Source organism: Oncorhynchus mykiss, chromosome 1, assembly GCF_057628025.1.
Source record: "Oncorhynchus mykiss isolate SJ-2025 chromosome 1, ASM5762802v1, whole genome shotgun sequence".
NCBI lineage: Eukaryota > Metazoa > Chordata > Actinopteri > Salmoniformes > Salmonidae > Oncorhynchus > Oncorhynchus mykiss.
This window is the reverse complement of record NC_143022.1, coordinates 11,492,674-11,517,479: the sequence shown is the minus strand read 5'-3', so window position 1 is coordinate 11,517,479 and position 24,806 is coordinate 11,492,674. Positions and strand designations below refer to the sequence as shown.

The 24,806-nt window shown below is 42.7% G+C and overlaps 1 protein-coding gene across 6 annotated transcripts; it reads left to right on the top strand.

Annotated features, from left to right (window-relative positions):
* The first annotated feature begins 1,026 nt into the window (after window positions 1-1,026).
* Window positions 1,027-24,092, top strand: LOC110533496 (GRAM domain-containing protein 2B). Of its 6 annotated transcripts, none has more exons than XM_090241181.1 (12): window positions 1,027-1,252; window positions 14,635-14,772; window positions 14,913-14,973; window positions 15,196-15,268; window positions 15,593-15,696; window positions 16,775-16,873; window positions 17,168-17,308; window positions 17,527-17,623; window positions 18,533-18,595; window positions 18,804-18,903; window positions 21,236-21,343; window positions 21,862-24,092. In XM_090241181.1, the coding sequence occupies exons 1-12, from the start codon at window positions 1,161-1,163 to the stop codon at window positions 21,875-21,877; spliced, it is 1,092 nt and encodes a 363-aa protein (XP_090097307.1). In that variant the 5' UTR covers window positions 1,027-1,160; the 3' UTR covers window positions 21,878-24,092. The 6 variants fall into 6 exon arrangements, with proteins under 6 accessions (XP_090097307.1, XP_090097402.1, XP_090097268.1 ...); XM_090241142.1 differs by lacking the exon at window positions 1,027-1,252 and adding an exon at window positions 5,513-6,738; XM_090241221.1 differs by lacking the exon at window positions 1,027-1,252 and adding an exon at window positions 10,376-10,663.
* Window positions 24,093-24,806: the final 714 nt, after the last annotated feature.

Sequence of the window (24,806 nt, the reverse complement as noted above, 5' to 3'; positions counted from 1 at the left end):
CGATGAGTCATATTTTTTTTGTTTGTGAAACATCTTGAGGATTTCCAACATATTAATGACTCAACGTTCTTTCGAAATGAGGGTGAAATGGCAAGTAAATGTGCATTTTCAGGGAACACTATAACCAAATGCCATGGATAAGAAAAAGTGGTGTTATCATGACCATTTGGTGCTGCAGTTTCTGTCTCACAGGAAATGAGGGGGAAGGGCAACAGACAGACAGACAGTGGTCACTGGCCACAGTCCTATGGTGTAAAACAAAAGGCACCAACATACTTCTTGAATGCCACTGCAGTCTTGTGAAACACTCATCTTTGGTTCATTTGTAACACATTTTTGTTGGTTTAGATGCATTCGCTATTCAGACTTGATGCAGCTGACTGCTTTTAGCCAACCTCTTTTTTGGGGCATAACGTAATTCCTTTTGGAGCCACTGTTTAAGAGGATGTCATGTTGAAACACAACAAAAGCAGATGCTTTTAAAAAGCTAGAATTTAACGTCCACCAACATCCACTAGTTAAATAAATCAAATAATAAAAACGTCCACCAATGTACAAACACAAGCCACTCTACATAGGATGTGCATAATATACCATAGGGCAGGCATGTCCTTGGTATAAGGAATTTACACATAAAAACTACCTGCTAGCGGTGGTGATTGAACCAGGTTCATAACTCCATATAATATTCGTCATACAACAGGCTAATTAATACCTGTAACACAATTATTCTCTTCGCTAGAGATTATACATTTAAAATATGAACTCACTGAAATGACCATAGAATAGATAATTGAAGTAGACTGGCCTACTAGGCCTAAAGAAAGAAAGATCCAAACACTTTCAAATTGTAGATACAATCTCTTGGCCACACTTTCTCCTTTTGATAGCACAATGACGCGGGTTTTGTGTCCAATAAAAAGCAATGGGCGGAGACGAAGAGACAAGTACTGCAAACTGATTGGAAGATTCGTTTGCCATGAATTTTTTATTTATTTTTATAACTTGCCTCCTCTCCCATTGGTCGATTGGCTTGGTCCGCTTTAAGCTAATTTAATGTGTCGTCATAGCTGGAGTGGGAGAAAAACAAATCCAGGAGTTGGCGTGCAACATCTCTGGTGGAGCGGGGTTTTGGAGTCGGAACACCGGTTGGAAGAAGAATGCTTGAAAACCGGACAGATCGATTGAAAACCTTCCTGAGGAAGATGGATGAAAAGGCAATCGTTAGAATCAAGCACTTCATGAAAGAAAGGTAAGGATAGATAACCTAACTTAACTGTTCTACAAAAACCGCTAGCCCCAGCTTTAGCGCTCTGTACCAATGGGTGGATGTGCAAACAAACATATGCTAACTTGACTAACGTTAGCTGGCTATCCGCTTCTTATAAAATACAAACTTAGCTAGCTAATATCAACGTTTTGAATTCAATATGACGTAACTAGACATTTGTATCATTGCATTAAGCATGTGCACTGAATTGCTTTATATAGTTATTACTATTGTTGCACGAGTCGTTTATGTTCCTCAAGCGGTGCATATACAGCCCTGTGCGATATTTAACTGGCTTGTTATGAAACCAAGCCTTGCTAGTTAGTTACATCCTAGGTGACATAGCTAGCTATGTAACTACAGTTGTTTATTGAACACATTTCAAAGGTAATCATATTTACTGTCTCACAAATAAATGCTCGTCAGCTGTCTGTAGTGTCTCAAAAGAACATTCGTTGTGCAAACAGCTGGACCAAAGGCGCGCGTCAACATCGTATATTTGATGCATAGAGCCTCCTGATTAAAAATGGCTGGCTGGCTGTGCTGTATGAATGTAGCTAGTGTTGGATGTTATGCTTTAATTAGGTCGCAGTGGAATACTTTTTACACTCAGGCCTTCATGTTATCATTGCCACCTTAACTAGCCAAACTCAAAAATTACACAAGCCTACAGTCAAGGAAAGTGAGTATCTTTACATTCAAAACAGGCCCATAATATTAACTTTTCACCACTGTTAACAGAAGGGGGTATGTGTTGAGTGTTTTTTTTTAATGAAAATGGACAGCTTACATTGTTATGCTATTGCATCTTCCAATGCTCAGGTTCAGAACAGTTGTAAATCTCATTTGCCTCTCTCGCAGAGGAAAACACAATTACCTCATCTTCCTCCTGCACCTCCTATGTGGATCAGAATGACAGCACTATTTATTTATGATGTCGGTGACGATCCTGCTCTGCGAATAACCAGAGACTGTATGGATCGATGTCACAGCAGGACACACACACAGGAGACATGTTCTCTTTTCCATTGAGACTTAGCCCCACATCAGTGTGTCACCGGGGTTATTATGTTAATGTCAACTCTAGTGTTATTGTTTTCATCAGCAGTGTGCCACTACAGACTTGTGGCTATCAGAATCAACCATCTCTGCATCATTCAATACAATTTCTTTGTGACAAGGTGTTGAAGTTCAGTTAGCCAGTTTATGTAAATGTTGGTTAAAGTATCTGGAGGCTTGGCCCCAATTCAGGGCATGTCTGCCGGAGCCACGGTTGCCGGTCCGTGTAAATATAAACAGAATATAAACTGAGTCTTTAGGGTAAAACACCAGGGTAAATCGTCAATGGAAACGCATCTTTTTTTTTTTAGTCCCCATGGGTCAACCACAGGTGGTCTTTCCCTTTTTACATCATGGCCGTAGCACATCACCGTTTAAGCCCCATAGAAGAGAAATCCTGTTACTTTCCATCCCCAGTCCCCCGGAAAACAGTTGGATTTCCTATTATCCCCGACCCTCTAGACGATCTCTTCCACTGTTACTGGTATGTGAGCGTGACATTGGTGGGGGTAATCTCTCAGGTCCTCAAGTGTCCAGTTATAACAATGTGTACTTGTCTAAGGGAGGATGCGTAGTTTTGAAGTTCAAATAGTCCTACGTTGAAGCTGGGAATAGACTGGGGGGGGGGCTGCTGTCCGGGGGAGAATTTTAATCTGATTTCCTTGATTCATCTGGTCCTCTCGCCTTCCTCTCAAAACCCATTGGATGAGAAGGTCTAAGGTCCTGCCCCTGTGACCTTCTCATCCAATGGGTTTTGAATAGGAGGCAAGGAGAGAAGACATGACCAATCAAGGAAATGTAATTGAAATTCTCCTCAGGTGTCCATCTGGGTCCTTGAAGGTGCTTTTTATTTTACCAGGTAAGTTGACTGAGAAGCCATTCTCATTTACAGCAATGATTTTGGGCATAGTTACAGAGGAGAGGAAGGGGGAAGAATGAGCCAATAGGAACCTGGGGGTGGTTAGGTGGCTCACAACTAGGGGCAGGGGAGGCTTACATTACCAGATTAAGGGGACTTAACCAAACCTTTGAATTATTGTTATTTAAGGCTAAGCCTAACTCTTGAGGTTTTGATATACTCATTTTTGTACTTACATGGTGTGAGAGCCAGGTGGGAGTTTCCTGCTTGGTGGTGTGACTATCGCGAGGCTGCTGGAAGAGTTGCCTTCTGTCTGTGTCGGCTGAACATGGAGGAAGTGGCAAGAGCCCATGGGTGGTATGACACTCCCAAAACACATTGTTCAGCTGGGCCTGACGGCACGTTGTTTGGCACCCTGCCTTGTCCTGTTGGACCAGTCTGCTGCAGAGCAAAGCTGCACCCTCCTTGAACCCTCGCTGGCCTCCGTTCACATCACTTGATTAGTTGACTGTTTTGCTCTTGCTCAATACTGGGATGTAAAGTAGATTTGGCATATTTGCTTGACTTGAACTGTGCTGTTTGTTTGCCCTTGTGGCACTTAGATTAGGCTGAACAAAAAATGGTTTTGGATTGTTCTGTTAACCTTAGTTATTTGTACAAAATATTGATGTATGGCTAGGCCATGTGTGAAAGCTTTGGAATTTGTACTTCGGCGCACTGTAAAACAATTTATTTTCAGGAGTTCAGGAGAGCCCATCTTTTGTCACCTGGTCTTTGCGTTTGGCTGCAACCAATATGATTGGACGATAGAAAATCAGCAGTTTACCTGACTGGACATTTTTTTCCCCCCTGTTCTGAGGACCACCACATCTGTCAAAGCTCTTGAGGACCACCATTCACGGAGTTGTGGGACAACTTTTGCTGCTCTGAAATGCCCCTATCTAGTCCACACTTTAGCTTATGCAATGCAGTTGCTTTTGCGTACATGAGGAGATATCGTATACCACCTCAATGAGGATAGTGTACTACCAGATCTGTTCCCATCTGCACAAACTGATATTAATAGATACTTTTCTTTGTCATTTCCCACACATCTCAAAGCCCGCTTCTATTGGGAGGCCTGGTGTTTTGTTTGATACCCGGAAGTGTGTTTTAGGTTAGAGCCCTGCACGGGCATACATTTTAAGACTGAGCCTTACCCATGCCTGCGACATTCAGACCCTACCTGGGCTCGATGCTTCTATCAAATGTAAGGCCTGTCCCTGCTGAAATCAGAAATAACTTCCTCTGTGAGGATAAATTAATGAACTGTGCCTCTCTCACTCGCACCCTGTGCACAGCTTGCTCTGCATGCGCTCTACTCATGGCGAACTGAATCTGGGTATCCATAGCAACGGCTCTGCTTGGGCTGCTCTGCTCAGTGAACATATGAGAGCAGTAACTGTTAGCTACTTTTCATCACTTAACTCAGACAAATCTCAAGGAACATTTTATTTTCTGTGAAATAATGTCGCCTGTCTTATATTTGACGAGGTTGAAGAATTTGACACCATTTTATGATCTTAGTCAGATATGACTGTACTGCGTGGCAGAGCACACGAGAATGTCTCAGCTTCAAAATGATACCCGAGCCCTGCCCGTCCCATACATAACCCCATGTATAATGGCTGGGAATGGCAATGGTAAGAGCTGTTCTGCGATAAGCCCTCTCACCTCCTTGTGTGACCACAGCAGCCAATACATATCATACCCGGTGATTTAAACTGAAGCAGACAAATGAAGGCAGAAATCAAGTGGATAGGGATGGAGGTGCTGTTGGTCCAAGCTCGTACAATGTGTGCACAGGTAAAATGGTGTGTGTCGACTTGGCCTAATGTGTTATTCATGTATTTTTTCAGCAGAGAAGTGGTCAGCCACACTGCTTAACATTGCAGCCCTAAAGTACAGAGTCGACTCAGAGTTTAAACCATATTTTAGTTTGTCTTGTTGCCAAAGCAAACAATTGGCCTTTTGACATGCAAGTGTGAAGTCCTTTTCAATTTCAAATGTCATTGAATTGGCCTGATGAGGAAGATCTCTTCAGCTGATAGGCCAATCTGTGTTTTTGTGGTCCACCAATGAGACTCTTGACAACTCTCTTCGTTATGCAAAAATGTCATTCATGCTAGAAAAGTAACCTTTTTGCATTTGACTCTTTCACAGTCCTCAGTAAAGGCCCGTTAAGTGGTCTTCTGTAGCTCCGTTGGTAGAGCATGGCACTGGCAACGTTGAGGTAGTGGGTTCGTTTCCTGCGACCACTTCTATGTAAAATGTATGCATGAATAAGTCGCTTTGGATGAACATGTCTGCTAAATGGCACATATAAGTGGATTTACATACTAGAAAGTAGGAGAAGTAAATGGCTAATTTAAGACTGCTGGCCGTTTTATGTTGTGGAATCTCTGTCCAGGAGGTGTTATTAAATATGACAATCCTTGGGCAGACTTACGGTTAAAGGGAAAGTGAGATTTTTTCTTTTTTTGCCTTTTTTGTACTTACCCAGAGTCCGATTTAACTGATGAATACAATTTATGTCTCTACATTTTTGAAGGTAGTTTCTGAACCAATTTGCTAACTAGCATTAGCTCAATGACTGGAAGTCTCTGGGATCAGCTAGTGTCTAAGGTGTGAGAATGAGTCGCTAAGTTATAGCCTCAGCCCCAAGTGGCTACCTCTCCTTGTGTCCTCCTGAAAACACAGATGCCAATGTTTATTATCTCCACCCCCCCCCACCACCACCACCAACACTAGTTGTGACTCCCAAAAGTGTAAAAAATCAAATAAATAAAAGAAGTGCGTTCAACCTGGAGACTCAAATTTGGATCCAGCTACGGGTTTAATTTGAACTCATGCCCCTGAAAGGTGTCCTTTTTTTAACAGGCACCATTGTCCATGTGTATTTTGATTCCTTGGACTCATTGTACTGGTTGCTTTGTAGCACCATCCCCATGACTCGTTTTGAATTTGACTGCCATTTCAGTGACTCGGTGTCATTTGAAGCCATTTTCATGCTGTGGTGAGAATAGAGGCTGGTGTTACTTCCACACCTCACACTCTTCCCTTCCCAATGTCAGCTGTTTCCAAGGTAACGCCAGGTGACCCAATATGAGCGGGGTCAGTGTGGCTTGGAATCCAACCCTCTTGTTTTTTTTCATCTCTCTCTCTCTCTCTCTCTCTCTGTCTCTGTCTCTGTCTCTGTCTCTGTCTCTCTGTGTGTGTGTGCTGATTCTCTTCCTACCCTTCAATGTTTTGAACTGCAGCTGTAAAAGAGAGACCTTTACACCCTTTGACTGTCTGCAGTTGCTCCCGGGTTCAGCAGAGAGCAAAAAGTACACTCTCCTTTTTCTCACACACACACACACTGCTTGTGCTCGGACCAGCAGGCGCTCTCTCTCTTTAGCAGCTGAAGAAAAGGTGGTTTAGGACACGCTTGGCTGATCATGGAGAGAGGAAACAGCCAGTGGTATGACCAGGATTCTGCAGACTGTGGCCGTGCAGGGAATGGGGCGAGGTACGGCTCTTTATCCTCTTCACCTGTCACAGCCTACTCACTGCTTGTTTATATTCTGGACTGATCAAGGTGTAGCCTAAATGTGAGTGAATGACATCAATGCTTTTCCATTTTACGTGAGTAAGACTTTTCTCATTCGGTGTCGACTGCGTATTTAGCCATTTAACGGCTTCCTTGACTCCAACCACCAGTGCGTTCAGCAGGACGCAACGTTTTGAAAAGTTCAGATAGAAATAGGCTATGTAGAACAAACGTGCCTCTGACGTGTAGAATAAGGAATAGCATCAGCTCTAAATCATGGCATTTCTATCTGCGAAGTTCAACAACATTTGATTGCTGAACCGTGGCCCAGGATTAGTCATGGCCTCCATGGACGAAGTCCAGTACTAGAGGGAGCGGAACCACCTCTAGATACCACCTCTATTATTTTTATTTCTACTTTGCACATTCTTCCATTGCAAATCTACCATTCCAGTGTTTTACTTGCTATATTGTATTTGTTTTTTGCCTTTACCTCCCTTATCTCACCTCATTTGCTCACATCGTATATAGACTTATATATAGACTTGTTTATACTGTATTATTTGACAGTATGTTTGTTTTATTCCATGTGTAACTGTAATTGTATGTGTCGAACTGCTTTGCTTTATCTTGGCCAGGTCACAATTGTAAATGAGAACTTGTTCTCAACTTGCCTACCTGGTTAAATAAAGGTGAAATTAATAAAATAGATCACATCCTATTGGCCTCAAGTGATCTGCTGGTGTCTTCCTTGGGGGCATACAGCGGGTTGGCTACACTTCCACGATTACAAGCTAGTTACCTTGGAGGTTATCACTCTGATATTTTAAAAAGTGCTTCTGGGCGGTGGGCTGCTGCGAAACCGATTATAGAGGACATCATAGAAACTATGGGGGAAACACTGTTATATGACAATGTGAATTACTTTAGTAGACTACGGTTTCCCTTATACAACTTCTCGCCAGCAACAAATTGGTTGCTTGACTTTATTTACCCTGCATTTCATTGGCTGTTGCATTTTTATTTTAATTTTATTCTGTGATTTGGACCTCACTGACCACATGTTACAAGTAGGCTACAGTACAGTGGATTCTCGTCTCAAACTTAGCAAACATATATATTTTTTGGAAGGCCTCTACAACAAACAGTGTAGCCAGCAAGTACTGTGTGACTGGCTGCCAGCCAACACTCCAAATAAGCACACATGTTACGTGGCAGGGTCTGAGAGTTCAGCCGTCTAAGCATGCACACATGTTACGTGGCAGGGTCTGAGAGTTCAGCCGTCTAAGCATGCACACATGTTACGTGGCAGGATCTGAGAATTCAGCCGTCTAAGCATGCACACATGTTACGTGGCAGGATCTGAGAGTTCAGCCGTCTAAGCATGCACACATGTTACGTGGCAGGATCTGAGAGTTCAGCCGTCTAAGCATGCACACATATTACGTGGCAGGATCTGAGAGTTCAGCCGTCTAAGCATGCACACATATTACATGGCAGGATCTGAGAGTTCAGCCGTCTAAGCATGCACACATATTACATGGCAGGATCTGAGAGTTCAGCCGTCTAAGCATGCACACATATTACATGGCAGGATCTGAGAGTTCAGCCGTCTAAGCATGCACACATGTTACGTGGCAGGATCTGAGAGTTCAGCCGTCTAAGCATGCACACATGTTACGTGGCAGGATCTGAGAATTCAGCTGTCTAAGCATGCACATTCCATCCCCATGTGGGCTTTGAGACCTGGCCCATGTGTTCTGTCTTTACCACAGACGGGGCCGGTTCTATCAGATTCTCTCATCTTCCTCATTTTCGTTTATAGAAAAAAACGCAATGACTGGCATGATCTAATTGTCAGACATTCCTCAATGAGGTAGAAATGTTGAAATGTATGTTTTCACTGTAATGCCTATACGTAACATGTGTTTTCTTGCGGGGGGGGGGCGGAACATAATTACAAATCATTTGTAAGACTGCAAATTGACCGCAAGAAGCCTGACTAAAACATAATAATTTCAAACCTAGCTTACATTTATTTGTATACGATCATGTGTGTCTATTATGCATGATAAAACTTGAACAGATTTTTTTTTTTAAATCACGGGTGTTTTTAGTCTTCTGTCCAATTTTAAAATACGTTTTGCTCACAAGACATTGTCGGGGGGGGGGGAATGAAACCAAATTGTGCCCGCTGGCTGCTAGTTGAGGAATCCTGCTCTCTGTGTTCTACCTGGACTGTAAGCAGCCTAAAGGAAGCCATAAAGCCTTTAGCCTGTGTTCTACCTGGACTGTAACCAGCCTAAAGGAAGCCATAAAGCCTTTAGCCTGTGTTCCTGTAACAGTGTTAAGTGTGTTACTATTGGGAGGTTTTGCTGGTCGTTGTTTGCCTTTATACAGAGCTGATCATGTCCTCCCGGTGACGTAACTGTCACATGGTGGTGATCTAAGTAGTTTTCCAGTCAACTATAATTTTGTAATTGTCCGTGACTTATGTTTTATACAACACCTTACTGATATCTGATATAACCTAGGCCTAATGCTTTTTGAAAGCGCTGTGTGCCTGTGGTATAATTGGCAGTTCATACATTAGTGAGAGGCATATTGACAATTATAAACTAGGTGGTACAAGCCCTGAATTCTGATTTGGCTGAAAGCCATGGTATACCACGGGTAATTTTACTGATCTAATTACGTTGGTAACCAGTTTATAATAGCAATAAGGCTCCTCAGGGTTTGTGAGATATGGCCAATATACCACGGCCAAGGGCTGTGTCTAGGCACTCCGCGTTGTGTCTTGCCTAAGAACAGCCCTTAGCCGTGGTGTATTGGCCATATATCACACCTCCTCGGGCCTTATTACTTAATTTGTGACCGCTCATGGATGTATGTCCTGAAGGAACCAGTGCAGGTCTAGAGTAGACCATGGTATACAGACAATGCTGGTATGCCATGTCTGTCACCAACGGTTAATTTGATACCGGTTTTCTAAACGGGACTCACTTGGCAGGATTTAGAGTTGCGTGTGTGGGTGGACATCGTCGAAATATTATTAAATGCATTTCAAGGAAATGACATGTAGGTGTGGGGGGGGGGGGGGGTGTAATGACAGAGTAAACTCATAAGAACAACTCTTGAATTTTTTTGCTCAACAAACTACATGCACCTTTCTCACGAAAAGCAAGAGCAGCAGCATAAATGATACAAATGTATCTGGTTCTACTGCAGCAGTAGAGTTCGGATCTGTACAATTCAGTTAAAATTACACGTACCCGTGACAGTCAGATCCGACACGTACCCGTGACGCTATTTCAAATTCTTGATTTGGACCTGCTCGGGTCCGGATTGGATCTCGGGTATTCGGGTACAGGTGGTATTCGGGTACAGTTCCCTGGGTTTCTCAGACTTTCCCTGAACTAGATGTTTTCAAGCCAAACAAGATCCACAGGCTAGCCTATATAAGAAGGATCCGTAGTTCATTCATTTTCACTCTGAGCTAGTGGAACTTTTTTAGATTACGGGAAGGGCTATTGTTTTTTGTTTTTTACATGTCCCCACCTGTGCATTGCTCCACTAAGTGCAGGAGGCGTGGGCCCTTAGGCTTACGTCACCCACTACGAAGTGTCACACCATTTCAACACAAAGCCACATCCTTTAGGTAATAGAACAACTGCTTTCACTTGAAGGATATGGCCAGACAGAACTGGTTCAGAAGTCACTCAGAAAAAAACATTCCATTGCAGCAGTGTTGGAAAGAAAAGAGGACCTTTTTAAGTTTTCTTCACCTGTTGTTTTGTTTTGATTGACGGCACATAATGGATTGAAGTGTACTTTTATTCAGATAAGGTCTTGCTATGAATAGGTATATGAGTTTTCGGTCATCTGGGAGACTGCGTCTGAACGGGTAAGACTTTAGTCGGCAGTTTACTCATTTGATTGTATAATTCTTTTCAGGCAAATTATTTGGACTTCTGCACAGACATTCAGGTTGAGACCTGTTTTGTCATGTTACGTTGATCTTCGTCTAGTGTGTTTTTGTTTTTTTTTGTAGCCTAAATCCATTGATTTCTATTTTCTATGTTCTATTTCTGTCCTTTGGAGAGAGAAAATATCAACTCTGTCCTGTGATTGCCTTTATGGGATTCGACTTGGGCTTGCGTACATTCTGAAATGGAAGAGATTTGAAGATGTTTACTGCAATCATACGTTGTGATTCTCACAACTGGCACTAATATATATATAATTCCTCTTGGGTCGCTAAGGTTAGGATCTGTATTTGTCTATTTTAATGATAATTATGTTTATAGATCAGATAATATCATATGCATTTTACAACTATCCACAACTACCAATGCAAAAATGATCATTCTTGTTTTTTCAAGAATGATCAGTTGATCATGATCAAATTCTTATTGTCAATGATGGCCTAGGAACAGTGGGTTAACTGCCTTGTTCAGGGGCAGAACAAAAGGTTTTTACCTTGTCAGCTCGGGGATTTGATCTTGCAACCTTTAGGTTACTAGTCCAACGCTCTAACTACTAGGCTACCTGCCGCCCCGATTACGGGAAGGGCTTTTTTTTTGTTGTGTCAATACATGTTAAACACCTTTTGGCAGTAATTGCATCTGTGATTTGTCTTGGGTGAGTCTAACAGCTTTGCACACCAGGATGGTGCAATATTTGCCCATTTCTATTATTTTCAAAGTAATAATGGGCAAGGTGAATACATGACCCCCCAAGGGGTCCTGCTGAAAGGTGAATTTGTTTCCAGTGTCTGGTGGAAAGCTGACCGAAACAGTTATTTTCTAAAAAATATATATATATTTATTTTTTTTCCGGTGCTTAGCTCCATCTCTCGTTTAATTTTATCCTTATGTGTCAAGCATACCCATGATGCAGTGTTTTGGGATATTTTTATATTCTTTTGTTGTTTTCAAACTGTCATTTTAGGTCATTTATTGTGGAGTAACTACAATGTTCATTTAATATTTCTCCCATCACAGCCTAGGAACTCTGTAGCTGTTTTAAAATCACTAATGATCTCATGGTAACGTCTCTGAGCAATTTCCTTTCTGTCCAGAACAGTTCAGAAGACTATTTTTTTGTGTCTGGGTGGTTTAAATCATCATCCACAGCCTGACCATGCTTAGAGATACATATTCAATGGCTGATTTGTTACCAATCACTGCCCTTTGAGGGTTTTGAAAAGTTCCTTGGTCTTTTGTAGTTGAATCTGTGCTTCAACACTTGACTGAGGGACCTGACGTATGTAAACTCAGCAAAAAAAGAAACGTCCTCTCACTATCAACTGCGTTTATTTTCAGCAAACTTAACGTGTAAATATTGTATGAACATAACAACTGAGACATGAACTGAACAAGTTCCACCGACATGTGACTAACATAAATTGAATGTGTCCCTGAACAAAGGGGTGGTCAAAAGTAAGTTAGTATCTGGTGTGGCCACCAGCTGTATTAAGTACTGCAGTGCATCTCCTCCTCATGGACTGCACCAGACTTGCCATTTCTTGCTGTGAGATGTTACCCGACTCTTCCACCAAGGCACCTGCAAGTTCCTGGACATTCCTTGGGGGAATGGCCCTAGCCCTCACCCTCCGATCCAACAGGTCCCAGACATGAGAGATCTGGGCTGCCCATGGCAGAACACTGACATTCCTGTCTTTCAGGAAATCACACACAGAATGAGCAGTATGGCTGGTGACATTGTCATGCTGGAGGGTCGTGTCAGCATGAGCCTGCAGGAAGGGTACGACATGAGGGAGGAGGATGTCTTCCCTGTAACACACAGCATTGAGATTGCCTGCAATAACAAGCTCAGTCCGATGATGCTGTGACACCGGCCCAGACCATGACGGACCCTCCACCTCCACATCGATCCCACTCCAGAGTACAGGCCTCGGTGTAACGCTCATTCCTTTGGCGATAAACGCGAACCCGACCATCATCCCTGGTGAGACAAAACTGCGACTCGTGAAGAGCACTTTTTGTCAGTCCTGTCTGGTCCAGCGACAGTGGGTTTGTGCCCATAGACAACGTTGTTGCCGGTGATGTCTGAGGGCCTGCCTTGAAAAATTAAAGGAGAGCCGCACACTCTAGAAGCTCCGATGCAATAATTTAATGACTTGTCTGTCGAAACGTTGGTTGTCTTCATCAGTGCCTTACAACAGGCCTACAAGCCCCCAGTCCAGCCTCTCTCAGCATATTGCGGACAGTCTGAGCACTGATGGAGGAATTGTGCGTTCCTGGTGTACCTCGGGCAGTTGTTGCCATCCTGTACCTGTCCCGCAGGTGTGATGTTCGGATGTACAGATCCTGTACAGGTGTGACACGTGGTCTGCCACTGCGAGGACGATCAGCTGTCCGTTCTGTCTCCCTGTTGCGCTGTCTTAGGCGTCTTACAGTATGAACATTAGAATTTATTGCCCTGACCACATTCAGATGAGCAGGAACCCGGGACATCTTTCTTTTGGTGTTTTTCAGAGTCAGTAGAAAGGCCTCTTTAGTGTCCTTAGTTTTCATAACTGACCTTAATTGCCTACTGTCTGTAAGCTGTCCATTTTTAAATGGAAATCTATAGGCCCTTTCACATTACATATCCAGGTGTTAGAATGGCCAAGTCAAAGTCCAGACCTGAATCCAATCGAGAATCTGTGGAAAGAACTGAAAACTGCTGTTCACAAATGCTCTCCATCCAACCTCACTGAGCTCGAGCTGTTTTGCAAGAAGGAATGGGGAAAAAATGTCAGTCTCTCGATGTGCAAAACTGATAGAGACATACCCCAAGCGACTTACAGCTGTAATCGCAGCAAAAGGTGGCGCTACAAAGTATTAACTTAAGGGGGCTGAATAATTTTGCACGCCCAATTTTAAGTTTTTGATTTGTTAAAAAAGTTTGAAATATCCAATAAATGTCGTTCCACTTCATGATTGTGTCCCACTTGTTGTTGATTCTTCACAAAAAAATACAGTTTTATATCTTTATGTTTGAAGCCTGAAATGTGGCAAAAGGTCGCAAAGTTCAAGGGGGCCGAATACTTTCGCAAGGCACTGTATAACTGTCTAGATCTGTCATTCTCATCGGAAGCCAGTCTAAGAAGCAGTATGTCTGTTCTCTGTGCTATTTCTATGCTCCCTGTTCTAAAGTTTGGTTTTTGGGTCTTCTACTTTCTGTTCTGCACACCAACTGGAAATTATTTTTTTGCAGTGGTTTAGATGGTACAATGATTATCTACACTATACTTGCTTGTTCTGTTGCAAACTGAAATTAGGCAAACTATTAGAATTTTAGCAACCAGGAAATGGCGGGGGGATTTCAGCATAGTGCATCTTTGAAACTAGTTTCATGAGAATCGCCCATATGATTTGCCTACAAGGAAGCTAGGTCGCCAATCACCTTGCTTTGCTGTGTTTACCAGAATGCTGTGGTTTACTAGCTAGCACCTTGCAGACTTGTCACAGTGTGTGACACACCACTTTGACTGATATGATAATTCAGGCTACAGAAAAAGGGTCACCTTTTCCACTCATCATAAATAACTTTTCTCTCATTTCACAATGAACTTGTCTCCCAGTGGCTGAAATATTCATATCCATCTTAATGGCTTGTATTTAAGGCAGCCCTCTAAAGGAATTAGGCTAGACGCCATGTTTGGAAAGCAGCTCTTCATTACGTAATATTCATATTCGATACTTCATGGTTTGACAATTGTCAAGTCTAAATACAAATGGCGCGTTAGAAAATAGAAGTATATGTTGTCTCTCTTTAGCCCCTCATACATCAGTGGCTTAAGATTGACGGGTGCTTTGATTGATCTATTTTGCCCTGTCACTGAACCCTTCTGGTCCTCTCTTCCAGCTACCAGGTGGAGAGCGGAGGATTGTCTGTGAAGGAGAGTAAGATGCTGGAGAAGAGCAGGAAACCCTTCAGTCTGGAGGAAACCCAACTGGAGCTGCTGCAGCAGAGCAAAACTTTCACCAGACAAGCCCCTGTCAGGTAACTACACTGACCCTGTGCAACCATGTACACTTAAGACTTGGGCCTTTCATAGTCTCTTTGAAGCTAAGGCCTCTGTGTGACTGTCAGCAGCCTGCTAAAGCCAGTAACGTCATGCTGATGATCTCGGTCTCCCACAGGTCTCGGACGTTCGATGTGGACAGAAGTTTGGAGAGGACTGCAAGCATCGGTTCACAAAGTGTACGTTCACTCCTCTGACCTTTTGACACGGTTTGTGGTTGGGATAGCTATACTCTGCTGCTTTATCAGGAGTCCAAGACTACTCAGTACTTTCACACCTCTGACCTTTTGACACGGTTTGTGGTTGGGATAGCTATACTCTGCTGCTTTATCAGGTGTCCAAGACTACTCAGTACTTTTAAGATGGTCGATTCAGTAAGCTTTTCCTCTTCTGTTCTACAGAGTTTTATAAAGCACAACAAAACATTCCACAAGCTGTTTCCTGACATTCCAGAGACAGAGGACTTGCTCCATGGTAAGTGACGTTTTGAATATTATCGGTGGCCAATGGTGACTCTCCAAACGACATGTGACGCCTGTGCCAAATAGTCATGTCATGCTTTTCAAAGTCCTAAATCACAAAAACATGAGCGGTGACTTAAAACATTTGTTTTTTTTAACTAATCGTTCAAACGATGGCAAGGTTAAGTGAATCTGCAGGGGCCATAGTAACTGACAATGATTTACCTGGCAGTCATTTTGGCCTTTACCCACGCTGACTGACAGTGCTTGCTGTGTGTCATCACGCTGCCAGGGCTTTTGTAACTAACGCTTCCTATGTCCTCCCTCTCTCCCCCAGCATACATCTGTGCCCTGCAGAAGGAGGTGCTCTACCACGGCAGGCTCTATGTCACCAAGCATCACGCGTGCTTCCACTCCTCTGTGCTGCTCAAGGACACCAAGGTAAGCAACCCTTGATGGGCGACCCTGACCCTTGATTGTTCGTCTGTATATTTTCTCTCCATGGCATAGCAGTAGGCTGTTCTGTGTGGAATATGGACTAGGCTGTTCAGTTAAACAACATGGTTTGAACTTTGTCCTATTTGTCAATGGACAGTTTAGAAGTCCTATTACTAGCTAATGGAGATATGTCTACATATCTTTCCCAATGGCGTGTTAATGTTTAACACACAGTTTATTTATATACTGAACAAAAATATAAACACAACATGCAACAATTTCAGATTTTTACTGAGTTACAGTTCATGAGGAAATCAGTCAATTCATTAGGCCCTAATCTATAGATTTCATATGACTGGGAATAGAGATATGTATCCGTTGGTCACAAATACCTTAAACAATGGGCCTCAGGATCTCATCACAATATCTATGCATTCAAATGGCCATAGATAAAATACAATTGTGTTCGTTGTCTGTAGCTTATGCTTGCCCCATACCATAATACAACTGCCACCATGGGGCATGTTCACAATATTGATGTCAGCAAACTGCTCGCCCACACAACGCCATACACGTGGCCTGCGGTTGTGAGGCCGGTTGGACGATACTGCCAAATTTTAAAAGAAAATACATTGGAGGTGGCTTATGGTAGAGAAAGGAACATTAAATTCTCTGACAACAGCTCTGATGGACAGTTCTGCAGTCACCGTGCCAATTTCCCGCTCCCCCAATTTGAGACATCTGTGGCTTTGTGTGCGACCACTGCACATGTTTAAAGTGGCCTTTTATTGTCCCCAGCTTCTTGATATGCCACACCTGTCAGGTGGATTATCTTGGCAGAGAAGAAATGCTCACTAACAGTGATGTAAAGAGAAATAAGCTCACGCTTATGGAACACTTCTGGGATCTTTTATTTCCGCTCATGAAACCTGGGACCAAAACTTGACATGTTGTTTATATTTTCGTTCAGTGTGTTAGTTTAACTTTGTACATCTAAAGTCATGAAGAAAAAAAAAAGCCATACGTCACAATGCAGTAAGTATCAAGTGAAGTTTTGTTGCTCTTTTATCTGTTTCTACAGTTAGTGATCCCTGTGACCAGCGTGCAAATTGTGAAAAAACAGAACACTGCCCTGCTGGTGCCCAATGCCCTGTCTATCCGCACCACCGAGGGAGAAAAGGTTAGGGGTCACTTTCTCAGTTGTCCCATTGGCACAGTGCATTGTCCACCATTCGTCTGCCACCTTAATCAGATGATTAGATCTATACTGGTGGTTTAAATATCAATATTTAATAGAGGGCTGTCTAAGTCATCAGACAAGTTACGTGCCACACATTGACCTCTGATGGATGACATGTAAGATTTGAATCTTTAATAACGGGCTTATTTAACAATGTACATTTTGAAGATGAACGGTTGCAGCCTCGCCTGTTCCAGGGCATCCAGGCTAAATGTCTCTCCTGTGTGTTCTCAGTACCTGTTTGTGTCTTTGCGGAACCGAGAGGCGTGTTACAAGCTCCTGCGGTCCGTGTGTCCTCAACTGAAGGATGGAAGTGCCAACAGCAGCCCTCTATTCTCTTCTGCAGAGAATAGTTTTGATCAGGACAAGCTGGTGGTAAGTGATAACCTTCAAATTCATAAAGATGTCATTTTATAAAGTTTTGAAGTCGGCCTAATGGATTTCCCTGAGCGACAGTACTGCAGATACTTCGACAGACTACGACAGCCCTTTGTAACCTGCTGATACTTCCTCATATTCCACTGTAGATCTTTTGGCCTCTATTTTGAAGCTGGTTTTAACCCACTGTCTCTCTCCATGGACCTCTCTCACAGAACTCCAGTCAGTCCAGTCTAGAGGACAGTTTTGACCAGCCGGACGGGTCCGACCCGAAGCTCTTCCTCGACTCATCCCCACCCAGACCAAACAAAGGTGAGTAAGCCTAACTGGATTTACCAGAGTGGTATTTTATGAAGCAGGTTTGAGGAGTTGACGAGGTAACTTTGGTTAACTCTGAGTTCAAGTCGGTATAACCAGTAATACGAAGTGGGTCACGTTTTAACCAGGTACATGTCTATGGCAACAAATCCCTCAGCACTAACCTGCTAATTCCATTTATCCTGAAGGAAGTGTCTGAGCTGCGAATAGAGGACCAATGAAATCAGATTCCCTCCCTCTTGCAACTTTGTATGACTTAATACAATTATTCTATTGATAGGAGTTGGGGGGGGGGGGGGTTATGCATTGATAAGCACGCGGCTGTATTAACCATAAATTATCAAATAAAGACAGCATAATAAATAATAAAATAAAGCCTATTTCACACTATAGCGTGCTGAATTTGCAAGATACATTTTCTTTCATTTTGATTTTGGCACCAATGGAAAATGTGCCACTGGCTCTCCCATGGATTGATGGTCCAGCATTGTCTCAATGAAGAGTTCTGTGTTTGACTAGCCACGTGCAAAGTTACAGCCTGGTAGATTTTAATGTAGGATGAGCAATATCCACCGTCCTAGTACGGATGACGCCGGAGTTGGAATGTGAAGCTAACTGAAGCTGGTTAGCTTCAGAAAACCCTGAGGAGATGTAGCTTGCTTCGTAGGATACCCCTCCGGCCAGTAATGGCCTGTTTCTCAGTCTAGGACTAGGTTTCATATTAAGCACAATGTTCACCCTCTCCTATAGGTCCTAATGTGTAGACTAATAAAGTTTACAGTTGGCTACAAGTCAGCGTTATCTGTTGTGTATGTACCTGACCTCTATATGCAAAGTCCAAGGTCATGTTTTCAGAGATGGATTAACGTGTATACCCCCCCCTTTTGTTCTTCTCTGACCTAGTGCCTCAAGGGAGGAGCATAAACACACAGCAGAGCAAGAGCTCCTCAGAGGACCACACGCAACGTAGGTCTATGTTTCCGGCTGGCTCCTTTTCTTACAAACAGAAATGCACAAGACTGTACAAAAACCTTTATGCAGCGGGCCACTGACAAGCCCGTTGTGTGTGCTGAAGTGGATTTCATTTTATTTGGCGATTTTAAAATAAAAGTTGTTCAGGCTGGAGATGACCTGCAGATGTTAACCAAGTGTCGTTCCATCTCTTCCGGGTCAGGTGGCTCATGGGTGTGGAGTGTGACACAGAACGCCTGCTCCCTTCTCATCCAGAGAGACGCCAGCAGCCTCAACACTCTCCTCTTCATCTACCTAATACTGTAAGTGACCTCTAAATAACCTTTGACCTGCTGTAAGTGACCTCTAACGTCTCAATCAAAATGTATTTATAAAGCCCTTCTTACATCAGCTGATGTCACAAAGCACGACCAGGTGGACTGGGGACAGCAAGGAGTCATCAGGCCAGGTATTCCTAGGACTCAGGGGAGAGGGGGAGGTGAAATACTCCAGATATAAGACTGACCATAGCCCCCCCACGACACACGCACACTATTGCAGCATAAATACTGGAGGCTGAGACAGGAGAGGTCAGGAGACACTGTGGCCCCGTCCGACGATACCCCTAGACAGAGCCAAACAGGCAGGATATAACCTCACCCACTTTGCCAAAGCACAGCCCCCACACCACTAAAGGGATATCTTCAACCACCAACTATCTATCCTGAGACAAGGCCGAGTATAGCCCACAATGATCTCCCCCACGGTACAACCCAAGGGGGCGCCAACACAGACGGGAAGATCACGTCAGTGACTCAACCCACTCAAGTGACGCACCCCTCCTAGGGAAGGCATGGAAGAGCACCAGTAAGCCAGTGACTCAGCCCCTGTAATAGGATTAGAGGCAGAGGGTTAGAGGCTGCATAGATTTCATGACTAGAAGCTCAAAAGATGAAAAAGCAGTCTTTTTTTCATAAAAAAAAAATTGCTATCGTAAATGTTAGCAACACCTCCAACCTTTGCGGGATGCGTGGGGGATATGGTCACTAGTGTAACCAGGAGGTGAGGCCTCATTTAACACAGTAAATTCATCAGGCTTAAGCCATGTTTCAGTCAGGCCAATCACATCAAGATTATGATCAGTTGACTATAATTGCCTTGGAATTGAGGGATCTAACATTAAGTAGCCCTATTTTGAGATGTGAGATATCAATCTCTTTCAACACTCATCCTTTAATAATCTTTATTTACTAAACATGCAGCCTATTCTGTGTTTGCTCAGTTTGATGGCATTCGTGACTGTATAAGCTTTAGGGTCTCTCGTTTCACAGAACATTTTCCAGGCGTATACTCTGTAGGCATGGTAACCAACACTTTTCCAGGTGTATACTCTGTAGGCATGGTAACCAACACTTTTCCAGGCGTATACTCTGTAGGCATGGTAACCAACACTTTTCCAGGCGTATACTCTGCAGGCGTGGTAACCAACACTTTTCCAGGCGTATACTCTGTAGGCGTGGTAACCAACACTTTTCCAGGCGTATACTCTGTAGGCATGGTAACCAACACTTTTCCAGGCGTATACTCTGCAGGCGTGGTAACCAACACGTTTCCAGGCATATACTCTGCAGGCGTGGTAACCAACACGTTTCCAGGCATATACTCTGCAGGCATGGTAACCAATGTGTTCCTAACAGGATTTGCATACGTGTGCTTAGTCGCACGTGATAAAACAACGAGATTAGCAAAAGCTATGCAACTGGTGAAAGACGCACTACGCAGAAGCCGTTTCCTGATTGCTAAGATTCTAATAGTTTGACAAATTTCAGTTTGTGACAAATCAAGCAAGTATAGAGAATCATTGTACCATCTAAACCGCTGTGAAAAATATTTTCCATAACCCAAAATATTGTATTTTTAGCTGTACAAAACCGAAAGGAAAGGCAGAAGAACGGGAAGCATAGAAATAGCGCACATAGAACAGTTGACTTTTACAGCTTGACTGATACAGCTTCTTAGACTGGCTTTCATTGAGTGACAAATCTATAACTCACATTTCTTTTAATTGTCAGGGCGCCCCAAAAAAAGTGACATATTGCAGCAACAGTTCTGACCTGTGAGTGACATAAGGTCCAGCAGCACCATATCTAGATATAGTATTACTACCTGCTGTGTGAGACTACGTTTAAGCATTGGAATGTGCTCTTTGAAGACTAGTGCCTTCGGAAAGTATTCAGACCCCTTGACTTTTTCCACATTTTGTTAACGTTACAACCTTATTCTAAAATTGATTCAATTGTTTTTTTCCCATCAATCTACACACAATACCCCAAAATGACAAGAAAAAACAGGTTTTTTTTTTTTTGCTCATTTATAAAAAATAAAATAAAAACATCACATTTACATAAGTATTCAGACCCTTTACTCAGTACTTTGTTGAAGCACATTTGGCAGTGATTACAGCCTCGAGTCTCCTTGGGTATGATGCTACAAGCTTGGCACACCTGTATTTGGGGAGTTTCTCCCATTCTTCTCCATGCTCTACCACACGATGACAATAGTTTTGGAGGAAACTCATTTTGCACGACCTATATCTACTTTGAATGATCTAAAATGAAGCTGCATGAGGAGTTTGACTTAACATTGTGTTTTTAGGGTGGTACTGCTGCTGCTATCGTCAGGGTACATCGGCCTCCGCATCGTGGCTCTGGAGGAACAGCTGACCTCTCTAGGCGCCCTCCCTGAATTCTCCTCGCAGAGTGGGTAAGACGACCCCCACCCAACCATACCATAACCACCACATAACATGTCACAACCACAGTACAATTAGCAACCATGTAATTTCGTTAATTTAAACTGGTCCTTTTATATATGAACGTAAGAATAACTATTTTCATTGCCTGGCTCCAGATTCTGATGGGCTTTAGGCAACTATCATTGATGGCTTTACAGTGGTAGGACCTGGTCAGTTGGCTCAAGCAGATTGAGCAGCAGCCTGGTCCAAGATCTCTCTGAGACATGCTGTATATCTGTGCTGTAGTTATACACAGGTGTGATTTCAGACAATTATTAACTGAGACTTCTGATGACTTAAGATATCTTATCTGCCCTTTGTGGTTGTGCAAGTTGCCTCTCCCTCCCTTTTCAGAGTTCTGACTTTCAAATTCCCATAAGAGATGCAGCTCAGCTGATGCAAGGCTAAATCCTTTTGTATCGCAAAGAGGTGTGTTCAGGCCTTTATTTTTTAAAATAATTATACTCAACTTCTTTCACTTTCTTAGGTATAAAGACACATAACCCTGATTGGACGGAGGAGATGTTGGATGACATATGAGTGGAGGATGTGACGATATGGTGTCAGTTGAAGCTCTAAAAAAGATAACTGAAGCTCTCGTGTTGAAGATATACTTTCCTCTTCCTAGAAGAAGTAGGAGACATTTTGATGGTGTTCTAGTGATGGCCCGTCACCTCCCTGTATGATTTCAGAGACCGATGGGTATCTCAAAGGGCTATATTTAAGAGAGCTAGACCCAGGCCAGCCATGACTCGCAGCAAGCGGAGCCAAGCCAACACGGGAGACACACAAATTACCTGCTGTGTGTCTGACTTGAAACCAAAGCCAACTGGCTCACACTGAGCACCAACTGAAGAGGAGAGGCGATAGTCAACACAATCTGCTCTCAGATCAGATTGACAAGAAGCAATTTCTCAGAGAACTCTGGAATGTGTGCTCGTTTCCATTTGACGTATTCTCTTCAAGAGCATGTGGTCTGTGCAGACGACTTGATTCCAGCCTAGTTCTGGGTTTGCTTTTTTAACACCTAGCTTACGGTGCAAGTGCTATGCAAGGCCAAAGATGCAGAGTGCACAGAGATGACTGACTCTTATCTCCTACTATGGTATCACAAGGCGATCTGTATTTAATCTTTCACTACTAAGTCATCTGCGGGTACTCTTGAAGGATTCTTCTGGTAATCGACCATAATGATAACAATGAATATCTTCTCTTACACGGACGGATCAGCTAGCAGAGCAGCCATTTTGATTTCCTCTCCTGACAGTCTCTTCCTCTCCTCTCTTTAATATCAGCAGTATTAATCCTGCCATTGGCATGATTTAAACCTGTTTTAATGAAGAATGCTTTGGAGGCCACTCCCTTGATTCTCACTGAATGAATGCATCTTCAACGTGCCAAAAAGAGTATGATCAGGTTGAATGTAGTCTCTTTTGTAGAGGTTACATTTTCTACTACGTCCATTTTTTCCTCCTCTACTACTTTGATAAATCAAAGTAGTTTTGGATATTCCAAACCAATACTATTGTCTTGTTCAGATTTTAATATATCTGTTGATGACTTCTGTACTGTTTTAGAAGGAACTGACATGTGAAAAGCAAAGAATCAAACCTCTAGTCGTTGACAGGCCTGTTGAGAACAAACACTGATTCAGATGTTTCGGGACTGTTCAAGAGGCAACATACTGTATTGTATGTTATCGCACGCGTCTGGAACATCGGACACTTGACTGATATATTATGCACACTCATTTGAGTCATCTTGTTTGAGAGAACAACCATAAAGGTTTAACTATCAAGTGACGTTGTTAGTGAGGTCCTAATTTTAAACAAAGCAAAAAAATAGGTGGTCCAGAAAATATATTTCAATGTGCAATAAAGATTATCCATGGGGGGGGGGATTAGCAACCTGTGGGTGTTTTTTTAAACAGTCTGTTGTGGTGAGAATTGTTTGTTTAAAAAAAAAAAAAAAGAAGAAAAAAAAAAAAAGGCCAAAATAATGGCTCTGGTGAGCAAGCGAGGGTGCTTTTAAAAGTAGCTGAACTTGCCCAAATCCAAAGACATCAAATTTAAATGAGGTGGTGGGGAAGCAGGCATTTTCATTCTTTAGTTTAGTCATTTGATGGTGCTAAGACCTTATGTTCTTCTCAGGGGTGCCAGTTTCAGGGTCACGGCACCACTCGGGGTTGGGGTTATCACGCGTTTGTCCTTGTCCACCACAGAGATAATGCTCAATCCACTCTTCATTGAGAATCACATTGTACAGTTGCAATATATCAGTCTGACTTTTGTTTTAACTAGTTTTTTTCCCGACCAACAAATTGAAACATATCGACAATCTAACATCTGCCTGACTAGCTCAATACTGGGTACTCTGTGTTAACGGGACATGAAGAACGTTGAAGTGACGTCTGTTATATCCTGTAGTTACTGTTGGGTAGTTGTAGTCAGATGTTGGGCTAAAAGATGTATGCCATAAAGCAGTTCAGTCAGTCAGTCGCCGTCCTTCTCCACCAGTGGACAGCACATGTAGTATGTCTTCAAATGGCAACAATGCAAGAATCTCAATGTATGTGTGCTTTTGCATTATTGAAGTGTTGTAAATAATTATCCTTTTTATTCTATTTGATTCTTGTATTTATTTGCATTCTATGTAAATCAAAGTCTCTGTGAGATTTTGCTTTGGTATTGTTCAAAAATAAATCCACTGTTGCAAGAAGTACTGTATGTATCCTCTTTGTTTAGTGGCAAGAAGTACTGTATGTATCCTCTTTGTTTAGTGGCAAGAAGTACTGTCTGTATCCTCTTTGTTTAGCGGCAAGAAAGTATGAACCCTTTCGGAATTACCTGGATTTCTGCATAAATTGGTGATCTAATTTGATCTAATTCACAACAGACAGTGTGCTTAAACTAGTAACACACAAATTATATACATTTTGTCTATATTAAATACATAATTTAAACATTCAGTGTATGTTGGGAAAAGTATGTGAACCCCTAGGCTAATGACTTCTCCGAAAGATAACTGGAGTCAGCTAACCTGGAGTCCATTGAGACGAGATGTTGGTTAGAGCTGTCCTGCCCTACTTAAAAATACATTTAAAAAAACTCCCAGAATTTGAGTTTGCTATTCACAAGAAGCATTGCCTGATGTGAACCATGCCTCGAACAAAAGAGATCTGACACAAGATTAAGAATTGTTGACTTGCATAAAGCTGGAAAGGGTTATCAAAGTATCTGTAAAAGCCTTGATGTACATCAGTCCACAGTAAGAATAATTAAATGGAGGAAGTTCAGCACTGTTGCTACTCTCCCTAGGAGTGGCTGTCCTGCAAAGATGACTGCAAGAGCACAGCTCCGAATGCTCAATGAGGTTAAGAAGAATCCTAGAGTGTCACCTACAGACTTACAGAAATTTCTGGAACATGCTAAC